This window comes from Triturus cristatus, chromosome 5_2 (genome assembly GCF_964204655.1).
Source record: "Triturus cristatus chromosome 5_2, aTriCri1.1, whole genome shotgun sequence".
NCBI lineage: Eukaryota > Metazoa > Chordata > Amphibia > Caudata > Salamandridae > Triturus > Triturus cristatus.
This window is the reverse complement of record NC_140588.1, coordinates 467518080-467530317: the sequence shown is the minus strand read 5'-3', so window position 1 is coordinate 467530317 and position 12238 is coordinate 467518080. Positions and strand designations below refer to the sequence as shown.

Below are 12238 nucleotides of genomic sequence, written 5' to 3'. Positions count from 1 at the left end.
ACTGGGGAGAATGTTTTGATTTGGTCTGCATTCCGTCCATCAATGGTATGTCTTTTGCTAAGAGAGCTGTCAGCTTTTATTTGGACAGAACAAAGGATCTGTAACTGGACGTTCAGCTCTTTGTGGGCTACATTGGGCGAATGAAAGGCAAGGCTGTACACAAGTGGACTCTCTCTTGGTGGATCAAGTGCATCAAGATTTGGTACGCCTTGGCCAAGAAGGACCCTCCTGAAGGCATCAGAGCTCATTCTACCGGAGCTAAGTCATCTACTGCTTTGGCTAGAGGTGTTCTTGTTATTGATATTTGTAAAGCAGCAACTTGGGCCTCCCTCCATACTTTTGCAAAGCATTACTGCTTGGATTCGGAGGGATGGCCATTTTGCTCGTTTTGTTTTGCAAGATTTTTTTGGTCTAGTCAGGTGGACACCCTCCTCCGGGAGAGGTACGGCTTTGGGATTCTATTCAAAAGTTGAGGAATCCACAGGCAGAAGTATCCATCAGAAAAACAAGTTACTTACCTTCGGGAACGCTTTTTCTGGTGGATACAGTATCTGCCTGTGGATTCCTCACTGTCCCACCCGCCTCACCGTTGTCCACTTGTTTCTACCAAAAAATGCTTTAACTGTTTAACATGAATGTTATTAATGTCTTTTTCATGTTTATGTCTTAATAGTGGGAAATGCTTGTTCTGTTGACCTTTTTCCATGCTTTTATTGGTTATGCATTTGTATATATATATTTAGTATACAGTGTATACATGTGGAACTGACGTCAGCACGCCGACTAGGTCTTTTTATGGCTCCGATGAAGTTATACGGAGTCGCGAGCGGAGCCGTGCTATTATGACGTCCTCGGCGACGTGGGAGAGCTAGGTAAAATTTCCACAGAATGCTGGCGCAGGGGGTATTCAATAGGTGAGGAATCCACAGGCAGATACTGTATCCACCAGAAAAAGCATTACCGAAGGTAAGTAACTTGTTCTAATCTGTAAAAATGATCAAGCAGCGGCTGCCAAGTATGCGTGAAATTGGGTTCAGAATGTGATGCGCAGCATGTTAAGAGTTTTGGGGAGCGGGGAAAGAGCCATAGGCATGCTGCGATAATGGACCATGAAGAGCATTCGAGATTTGGGCTAGACCCACTGTAACTTCATTCTAATACTCTTGTAAGGAAGGACTGGCCCAAAACATAAGAATGAAATCAGCATCAGACAGATGACATTGAGGACCGTCCGAGGAAGCAGTCGGGTACATTGTTTGAATCTTATGTGGCATTAAGTAAGCCCTGTGCAATATTGTTGTATGAGTTTAAATCCGGCAGTACGAGAGACTCATTTAGGATAATCTAGGACTATTGCCCACTCCCTGTCCGTGAGTACCCTACCTATGTCTCGCTCCCACTTCTGACGAAGAAAGAGAAATGGGATGTCTCAGTGTTTCTTTGATGCAACCATCTGACCAAGTGACTTCCTTGACCCATTGCATGGAGTGCGTGCAATAAGTAAAAGGTGGGGCAGCCAACTGCTTCTTGTGCCGTCACGAGGGCGCAGTGTGGTCGAATCGCTCCAAGGCCTTAATGTCTCTGGTCAGGCTGGTTTTTACCAGACTAGCCTCCCGGGAGCGAGCGCTTACAATTGAGGTGATGGTGCCTTGAAGGTGTCCCTCGAGGTGTGGCCCGAAATGTCGGGTAGGGCATTTGCCTCAAAGTAGGCCAAGATTTCTTGCCAATTCTTTCACATTGACCGAGTCACGTAGGATATGGGGAGGGAGCGGCCATCAAAGGTGAAAACGTGTTGCTGCCTTTGTGCTACTCAAGGTCACCTCGAGGTGGGCGTGATCCCAGATAGAGATGTTTGAGATGTGCGCAAGTTCAAGGGTCTGTATTAACGAGTGTGAGAGAAATAATTGATGGGGGGAGTACGAGCGATGGACATGGGTCAAAATAGGTATGGTCTTGGACGTCCTGTGATTTATATCGCTAAGCGTTCACCAGGCCCAGGTTCATGATGTCATTTTGCAATGCAGCGGACATCGCCCCTGCACCCTGAAAGGAGGCTTTGCTGCGATCCAGCCAGAATCACAGACCAAGTTAAAATCCCCACCAATGAGTAGATGCCCTTCTTCCTGTGGAACTAGTTCTTTCTGGAGGTTCCTGAGATGTGTCCTGCCACTGATTGGGTGCGTAGACATTAATCAAAGTGAAAGGCTGTGCATTGTGTTAGGCTCTTATTTTAAGATGGCGACCTTCCCGGTCCAGCACCACCCGAGTTCCCTTCAATCAGAAGCCCACTTTAGAGTATTGTAACTCCAGCCGTCTTAGATGTTGAGGACACCCAGTATTGGGTTGGGTATTTAGGGTGAACCATTCGGTATGTATTCAAGCGTAGGAGATATTTCTTGTAAGAAAATGACGTTGAAGTCCTGTAGAATGAGTTATCGCCAAATCTGGTGTTGGGGACGTTGAGGCCCTACACATTGAGTGAGAGGAATCTAATGTGTGTAATGTGTGGTGTGTTTGCCAGTGTGAGAGAGTGCAGGCAGTCACCATGGTGCGTTTAATATGTAGGGGTGGTTTTCCAAGGCGGGGGCAGCCCCTTAGGCCCACTGGCCGTGAGTTGCATGCCCATAGGGTATCCTCACTGCAGGGGATCTAAGGATTGGATGGAAGATGCCGAAAAGGTCAGACTGGTGTGTGAACCTACGTGAGAGGTAACGGTTCCCCCTCAGGGAAAGATGAGAGCAAAAAGGAGCCCCAATGGCTCCCGCCCCGAACACAGAATTGCCCAGGGAAAGGGAGGGAGGGGAAGGGAATAGGGGGGCAAACAACAAAAGTACTAAGAAGCAAACCGTGCCGAAAACTCCATTCAAATCCTGGAACAGCTCATCGGTCGGAGCCAAGGCCATTCTGAGGAAGTCACTCTCCAAGGGGACAAATAGAACGGGGGAGCATGGGGAAAGGCCGCGTGCATTTTCTGGTCTCCAGACCCCGCAGCCAACAAACAGGGTGTGAGGGGTTCCCTCCAAGTGACCCGGGTTGATAACTAAGCAGTCCCGCAAGCGAGCCACTTCACTGTTGGAGGAGAGTGACAATAGAAGGGCCCAAGGGGCACAAAGTTTGTGCTAGAGTCTGCAGTGTCTGAGTAGATGCCTCTTCCTCTCGACCACAGACTAAATGTGCCTGGGCGGGAGTTCTGTCACACCAGTAATCTGGGGTGAGTGGTACCATGGTGTAAAGCAATATTACTGAAGAGTAGGCATGCTAGCATCCATTTAGAAGCTGGGGGGATTTGGCAGGAGACTGAGCCATGTCCAGGGAAGGTGTTGAATAAAGTCTTGTTTGGCTTGAGAAGAGTATTTCCCCTTGGCATGTACCTGTGCTTGGGGGCCCACTGTAGACCACTCCGGGTGTATAGCACCTTTGGGTGAAGCATGAGACTGGCTGGGCTGGCATCCCAGGAGGCCGTTGGGATGTGTAGGAGATGTTCTGCATTCCATGAGCGGAACACTCGGCGTTTACCTTCCAAAGTGAAGATTGGAGCAAAGGGATGGCCCCACTGTTTGATGTTGAGGTCGCACAGCTTATCCGTATCAGGCATGGAGTCCCTGCATCGCCGCAGTGTCAAAGGGTAGATTTCATGGAAGATTTGGATGTAGTGTCTATTATAGACCTTCTCTGCCTTGCTCCTTGCGGCCTGCAGGATGACTTCATTTTCCGTGAAGAAGTGTACCCGTGTGAGAATGTTGGGTACAAAGTCTGGGCGACCCTGCACCACTGCAACTCAATGGGCTCTATCCATGACCGGCGGGGAGGCGTCATCGCTTCTCATTGTCTGGAGGAGATCCGCCATGAATGCCATGTCTGCCCCCTCACCCCCTCTGGGGATCCCCCTGATGCGAAGATTTTCTCCTGCTCACCAAGTCTTCCTGCAATAGTTGGGGTTCAAAATGTTGCTCCTCGAGAGCCACAAGTTCTCCTGGTCTTCCGATTGTGTATCTCGTGTGCTCTCCAGGTCATCAACCCGTCCCCCAATTTCTGCAACATCCTGCCTGAGATTGTGTAAGCAGGCCTTGAATTCGCATTTGAGGGGGCCAATCCCGGTTTTTTCTCTCTTTTAGAAAGTTATTCATGAAGGCCTGTGCGAGGGGGCTTGTTGCAGGCTCGCCAGGGGCTGTTGCCTGCGACGGGTCTGAGGGGACCGAAGTAGAGGGGCCCGATTTAAGCCACATAGGGGCAACCATATTATCTCTGAATGAAGCGACTGATGCCTCTTAGCCAATTTTGGTGTGGGCATGGTCTGCAAGAGGCCCCTCCAAGTAAGATCCTCTGGCGAAGATCGCAGATTTGCCTTGATAGCGGACAATAGTCTGGGTAGGTGCTAATTTGTTGTGGGTTGGCCCACTCGTGACAGGCGCCCTGTAGGGGTTGGGGCCCTGCTCTGATCCGAGGTCGTCTCTCCTGTCTAGGCATAGGGTTGGGAGGCCTCTGGGATGAGGAAGAGATGGCCCTCTCGCGCCTATCAGATTGTGGAAGTACCCCCTCCTGAGTGTGGTACCCCCAGCCCCCGTAGAAGTTCGAGGAGTGCTGAAGCGATGGAGACCCCAGGGGCATGAGGTTTCCAGGGAGACCAAGGGGAACACCGGCTCCCCAACGAGACCTAAGGAACAAAGTTCACAAAAGGGTGTCCAGCAAGATGTCCTCGGTGCTGACCGGTGAGTTGAGGCGGAGGTAGGGCAGATAAAAGACCCCGGATGGAAAGCCAGGTCAGCCTGCAGGACCAGTATGTCCCTGGGGCAGCCAAACGGGGGTTCCAGTAGCAAGAGTCGGGCCCGAGGTAACAAAGGCTGCTGTAAGGGCGCATAAGCAAGGCTAGGCCCTGGCTCAGATGTTGGGGCGGCGAGGACGCCTGCTGCTCGATGTTGCGGCCGATTGCCCTTTACCTTAGTGGTGAAGCCCCTTCTCCAGTCGACACCCGCCGGTGTGATTCATCTTAGTAGGTCCGGTATCAGGCTACCGTTTCCGTGGGTGTGTAGAGGTCTGTATGCTCCCTGCCGCTGCCAGAGAGGTGCCACGGAAAGGCACTTCTAAACATGGGGTGGTCTTAGAGGGCAGTTGAGGGGGGGGGGGGGGCTGCACTCCGTATCAGGCAACCGACCCGATCAACAAGCCTCCCAGGGCTGGGCTCAGCGAGGGAGGTGCCTGCATAGTCCACAGGCTGCACAGGAGATGCTCTTCCAGGTCCACCGTAGTAGGCCCAGGGCCGGGAGACAAATAGTCCAGTCCCTTAGGTTTCGCTTCAGTGGTACACACTGCACTGTGATGCTGTTGGCCCCTCTCAGTTCCCCAGGAGGCAGGGGTGTCGCGCTGAGGCTCAGCAGTGCCCCCTGTACAGTCCTGCATGGGGCCAACAAGAGGAACGCGGGCCCGCCACCAGGCCCTGATGCGGCAAAATGGCGGTGCGAGTAGGTTTGAATCTGCGGTAAGGCTGTCCCCTGAGACGGAGGGGAGGAGGCAGCGGGGACCAGTCTACACCCCACCATCCCTACCTCCTAGCCACTCCTGACGAGACAAGGGGCCGGGCGCCATCCAGGAGACTAGGAGCAAGTCGGCCGAGGACTCCCAGGTGCAGCAGGGTATCTCCCCGCGGACCTCAAGACGGCAGCTCTAGCGGTGGTTGCTTGTCAGGTAGAGGCCAGCTGGTCCAGCGACCCCCTCACCCACGGCACATTAGACTGCAGCAGACAGCGGCAGGAGGGTTGGAGCAGTCTCGATGGGCATTTTCCAGGTCCCGATGCTACAGGATCAGCTTTGGCCAGATGTGGGGGTGCGGACACCCCGCAAGGTGAGTCTTACTCCATTGGCAGCCTGGCCGCGCTCCCTTTAGAATTTTAAATTCTGTATCAAGCTCAATAATGCAAACATTGCTTCAGTTTGCTATCCTGTGTACTTAATTTACTTTTTTTTTGTTATAGGAGAAATGGTGGCACTGAAAAAAGTGCGTTTGGATAATGAAAAAGAAGGTTTTCCAATAACAGCTATAAGAGAAATTAAGATCCTCCGACAACTGACCCATCAGAGCATCATCAACATGAAAGAAATAGTGACCGATAAAGAAGATGCTGTGGATTTTAAGACTGATAAAGGTATTTACTTAGAATTGTGACATATTGGGGTCAGTGAATGTTTTGTGCAATTAACCATTTTATCAAGATGTATCACAACTGACTTTAACATATAGCACCCCCTTTATTTAACATTCGCCAAAGATTCACCAGCTTTTTTCCAGAAATGTAATGTGATGTCGCTGTTGACTTTTTCCAATAATTGAGCAGATTTCCCATCCAAGTATTGTAAGTTTTTGGTTTTTGCAAAGCCTGCCCCTGTCTCTCGATGTCAAGGCTTGGAGAGTCAAGGAAAATATCTAAACAGCCTATTTACATCAAATAGAAGAAGCCTTGTGCATTGGTTAGAAAGATTCAGATTAGAAAGTAAAGAGAAGAAACTCAGTGATCATATAATTGGAAAGTTAAAATACTCAGTTTTCTACTTATTCTGTGAAAAAAAACACAGAAAATGCTTAGCGTCTTAACTGCCTCACCAGCAATGTCTCAAGGTGCATTTATATTTGTATATAAAAGGACACCTATAATCTTCAGCCTACTTGAAATTTATTCATCTTGTACTGCAGTCCAGCTTTACCATTTGTAAATTTGCAGGACAGTCATTCTGAGTTACTGTGCTAAAACACTGATACGACATCTTTCAGCTGTTATGAGTTTGGCATCAGACTGGATTTGTTGTTTCCTTGATCACAGAGGAAAGGCAGTCTGGATGCCCCCCTATTCATCTTTCACCAAGAATTTTAACCAGGGTGTACCTCATGGTTCATTCTGGAACCCAACACTGCCTAATATTTATATGTCCTCATTGGCTGCATTAGTCAAATCTTTCAGTATTGATGTTATTTCCTATGCTGATGACACTCAGCTTGTTCTATGGTGATAGCTCTTCGGCTGCACAATAAGCATTATTCTCAGCATATGTGGGTGCAGTAATGATTTGGGTGCAGACCAATAACCTGCTATGTAATCCTAGTAAAATGGAAGATCTTTTGTTTGTCCCAGCCCTCACCTGCTTGGTGGGATAGTTGTTGGCCAGTCATGCTGCCTCCCTCACACCCGCAGCTGCTTGGAATCTGGGAGTTTGATTTGACCATCATTCTTTCCAATCTCTGGTATTGATGGTGGTTGGATCGTGTTTTGCGATTGATGGTGCTCAAAACATTTATTCGTAACCATTTGAAGCCCAGAGAACGGTGTTTCTTACCTTAGTTATGTCTAGGCTGAACTATGTCAATGCACTTTGCCTCCGATATTATCTCATTAAGCACCTGCAAGTGGTCCAGAATGCACCTGAATGGCTTTTACCTACAATCCTACATTGTTCCTCCACTCATCTTGCGGAGCAGCATTAGTTGCCAGATAGGAAGAGAATTCTGTTTAAATCGCTGGTAGTGGTACACCGTGATTTTATGATTCACATGGGCAGTATTGACAGAGGCTCTGACCTTACTGTCCGGTGAGGGCACTACGCTCCACTGAAGCTTGTTTCATAGTAGTCCCCCCGATTCATACACTCAAGCAGTGGCTTGTCCTTTTCTTATCTGACCTCGCAAGCCTAGAATCAACTTTCATTCGACCTGCGTGACACCAAGAACGAATTCCAATTTAAACTTAAACTCTTCTGTTACCCTACATTAAGAAGCTGACTGTGTTGCTAACTAGTTCTCCAAGCGTCTGGACTCTTTCCAAGTAGCTGTGTTATGTCAACACATTCATTCATTCATTCATTCATTCATTCATTCATTCATTCATGAATAGGTTACATTTTGAAATACACCTACACACATTACCTCCCTGCCTCATTGCTATTATTTCCCTAGCATTTTCTAATGGATACTTCTAACTGCAAATTCCTTACATTAGAGTACTCCTTGGGTGCCCAATTGGATCTGGATAACACTGACAAGCAAAGCTCCTGCTTGCTGCTAGGTGGTGCTGTTCTGCACAATGTTGACTCTATTCCACCCTAGCAGTGACTGATTGTAGCCAAATTTTCTTTTTTTTTTTTCTTTTTTTTCATTTTTTTTTGGAAAACCTTTATTTCAAAAATCAGGACACAGCTATTCAGCCGACAGCCCGAAGGTTCGGCAGCATTGAGAATTAGATACAGTGACGTGTCCCCAGTACAGTACCAAGAGTAGTGCAAAGGTCCAATTTTAGGTAAACACAAAAAACCACAACAAACCCCAGCAAGGCAAGAACATTGAAAGCCCATGGTGAAAGCCCCCAGGGGAGGCCGGACCCCACTCATCTACTAGTTACAAGACGGTGTACGGAGGAAGAAGGGGGGCAGCAGAGGCCCAAAACAGTTCCTAAAACCCAACTGTGCCGGAAAGAAGGTCAGGGGGAAAGCTGTTCCTCGGGAGGTTCCAGATCCGGGGCAAGACATATTCCCCCCCTGTATTGGTTCCACCGCCCCCAGATGGCATGCCACTTCCGGGGGCGACCTCTGGAGCAATAGACCGTCTTCTCCCTAAACATGCTCCAGTCCATGTTCTCTTTCCACGCGGTCAGTGTAGGGGGTCCCGAGGAGCCCCACAATCGCGCGATATCCCTTTTAGCGACCATGTTACCCAGAGTCACCCATTGGGTCTGCGCCTCATCAAGGTCAGTGGGCCCCCAGACGTTCAGGAGGCAACACCGCGCCTCCGGCTGCACAGCAATGCCCGTCACCTCCCCCATAACTGCATGGACTCTCCTCCAGAACTCCACAATGACACCACATTCCCAAATGATGTGCAGGAAAGTGCCCACCATACCACATCCCCTCCTGCACAGGCCATCCTCCGAGAATCCCATGTGGACCAGCCTTGGCCCCGTCACATACACCCGGTGCAGTATTTTAAGTTGCACCAGCCTCAGACGCGACGGGATCGCAACCTCCTTAGGAGAAGAAACCGCTGACTGCCAGTCCTCATTATCCAACTCAAGGCCATCCCTAGTCCACTGTTCTCTCAGCCCCAAAAGCATGTCTGCCCGGACGTTAATCAATTTCTTATATATGAGCGAGATCGTGCTCTCGGGCATATGACCATCAAGGACCCGGTCCTCAAGGGGAGAGGACTCCGGCACCCTCTCACCCTCCACGAGGACTGATCGGAGGGCGTGGCGCAGCTGGATATACCTGAAATACTCGGAGGGCCCCAGCTCATACTCTGTCTGCAACTCCTCGAAGGACTTCACTCTCCCCTTATGCAGCACATCTCCCACCTTGGATATACCTATCAGGTCCCACTTATCAAAGCCCTTCGTATGCCAGAGCCTTCCCAATCTCTCCGATTCAAACAATGGGGTAGCGAGGGTGAGCCTATCCTTCCAGCCCAACGAGTCAGTCGTCATCTTCCACACACGCACCGCCACACATGTGGGTCCCGTGAGGGACGAGTCTAGAGACCGCGAATACAACGCCCTGTAGTAGTTGCCACCACGCAGCAACCACCTGTCCATGGCATACCCAGGGCTGAGGGCGGGGCCATAAAACCCATGGTTGATCGCGCTCAGCTGCGTGGCCCAATAGTACCATCGGATGTCTGGAAGCGCAATGCCCCCATCGTACCACGGGAGCGTCAACTTTGCAATAGCTATTCGCGGCCGCCCATCCCACAGCAACGTCCGTTGGAGGCCTTCGACCTCCCGAAAGTATTTGGCCGGGACCCAGTCCAAAGTGTTCTGGAGGGCGTAGAGGAAGCGGGGAAGAGACATCATTTTGAACAGGGCCGCACGCCCAACAAGGGAGAGCGGCAACTTCCGCCAACCTTCAACATCTCGCCTCAAACGTGCCAGGGGGGGGAGCAGATTCCTCTGGTAGCGCACAGCAGGGTCCATGGATATAAAGATCCCCAAATACACGAACCCCTGCCGGGCGACCTGTATCGAACATGTTCTAGGGATCGGTGGGACCTCGCCACTAAGAACGTACAAGTACGATTTGCCCCAATTAATAACGAGCCCCGAGTTCCTACCGAACGATGCGAGTACGTCACAGACCACTATAAGTGACTTCTTAGGCGAGGCAAGATACAACAGGATATCATCGGCATAAAGCGAGATACGGTCCTCGTGATCAGGCGACCACCGAAGGCCCCGTATATCCGGGTGCCAACGTATCCACGCAGCCAACGGCTCAAGGGCGAACAACAGAGGTGACAGGGGGCAACCCTGCCGAGTACCCCTACCAAGTCGAAACGGAGTAGAGGCCCGACCATTCACCACAACATTCGCTAGCGGCCCCTCGTACAGCAACCTAACCCAACTCACGAAACCGCGACCAAAACCAAACTTGGCCAGCACGGCCCATAAGTATGCCCACTCCACCGTGTCAAAGGCCATCGTGGCATCAAGAGACGCCACAATAGCCGGTTCACGCAGCGTGCCCGCCCTGGCGATGACGCCATGAAGACGCCTAAGGTTTAATGCTGTGTTTCGGTGCGGGATGAATCCGGATTGATCCGGGTGAACCAAGTCGCCAAGTACCCTAATCAAACGGGTCGCCAGGAGTTTAGCCAGAATTTTCGGCTCAGCGTTGAGGAGTGAAATGGGCCGATAGGAGGCGCACCTATCTCGGGGTTTACCCTCTTTATGTATGACCACGATCGACGCCAGCCGCTGGTCCAACGGAAGGATCCCGTCCCCCCGCGCCTCCAAAAACATGGCGCGCAGGTGAGGGGCGACCCTATCCGGGAACAGCTTGTACAGATCGATCGGCAATCCGTTCGGTCCAGAGGCCTTACCCGAGTTTAACGCGCGAATAGCCCCCGCCACCTCGTCAACCGTTATGTCACCATCCAAATCGTCCCTATCTATGTCAGAGAGGCAGGGCAACTCGATATCACGGAGGAGATCCGACGAGTCCTCGGGCAGCCTGTCCGACACAGAGGAATAAACCCTATGAAAATACTCCGCGAAACACTTCACAATCCCCTCAGGTTCCGCAATCGCCTCTCCCCTCTCTCCCGTCAACTCTGGCACCACTCTATTGACCCGTTCTTTCCTGTCCAACCACGCCAGGAGTTTCCCTGCCTTATCTCCAACATCATACAGGCGGCCCTGTTGTTCCCTACTGAGGGCCTTAGCGGCGTTCGTAACCAGGTCCCTATACTCCGTCTGCTTCAAGCAAAGCTCATGCAGTGAGGACTCTGTAACCCCCTCCTCCATAGCCCCCTCAAGGGCCGCGATCTCCTCCTCTACCTGCCGTACCTCGCCATCCCTCCGATTCTTGGCAGCCACCATCAGGGAGAGGGCTTCCCCCCGAAGCACGGTCTTAAAAGCTTCCCACAGCGACACCGCCGAGTCCACAGTTCCCAGATTGTCCTCGAAGTAATTATCTACCTTCTTTACCAGGGCGCTGCGCATCTTGGGGTCTCGGAAATACCATGGGTTGATGGGGGCCACCCTCCCTCCTCCCTCCCGACCTAGATCCAGCCGGATCCACACTGGCGAGTGGTCAGAGATACCGCGTGCCATGTGCCTCGCCTCGGATACCAACGAGGCATGTGCGGCCAGAGTGAGCAGGTAGTCAATCCTGGAGAGGCTACCATGCGCCCCGGAGTGGAACGTGTATTGACTCTGTGTGGGGTGCCGGAGTCTCCAGCAGTCTATCAGACCAAGCGTGTCTAGGAAATCTGGAAGCCATTTCTGAGCCCCCCCTGTGTCCCTGGGCGGGTATCTATCCAACAGTCCGGAGCCCACAGCGTTGAAATACCCTCCCACTACCAGCATACCCCCCGGGAGAGTCAACAAAGCCCTGCCCAGATCAGCAAATGTGGAGGCCTGCAGGGCCGGCGGGACATAAACCGAAACCAAAGTCCTTCCTTCCCACCGCCCGCCACCGCCACAAACCTCCCCCTATCGTCAACAATGGTTGAGTCCACCTCAAAAGGCAACGATGCTCTAACTAGGATGCCCACACCCCTGGACCCAGAAGAGAATCCAGAGTGTGCAATGAATTTATACCCCTTCCTATTCAGGGCATAGCACGTATTACCTATGAGATGCGTTTCCTGCAGCAGGGCAACATCTGGCATTGAGCGTTTCAAAAATTGCAGAACAATCCCCCTCTTGATGCGATCCCCCAAACCATTAACATTCCAGCTTATAACACTTAAGCCTCTACCCCCCAT

The 12238-nt window shown here is 51.2% G+C and overlaps 1 protein-coding gene across 3 annotated transcripts in view; it reads left to right on the top strand.

Moving 5' to 3' along the window:
- The window catches only part of CDK13 (cyclin dependent kinase 13), an 807643-nt gene that overhangs the window by 397942 nt on the left and 397463 nt on the right, over nucleotides 1–12238 (top strand). For all 3 annotated transcript variants that reach the window (XM_085607435.1, XM_085607434.1, XM_085607433.1), the window contains exon 7: nucleotides 5970–6140. In XM_085607435.1, coding sequence (XP_085463561.1) covers nucleotides 5970–6140 — 171 coding nt within the window. The remainder of the gene's footprint in view (nucleotides 1–5969; nucleotides 6141–12238) is intronic.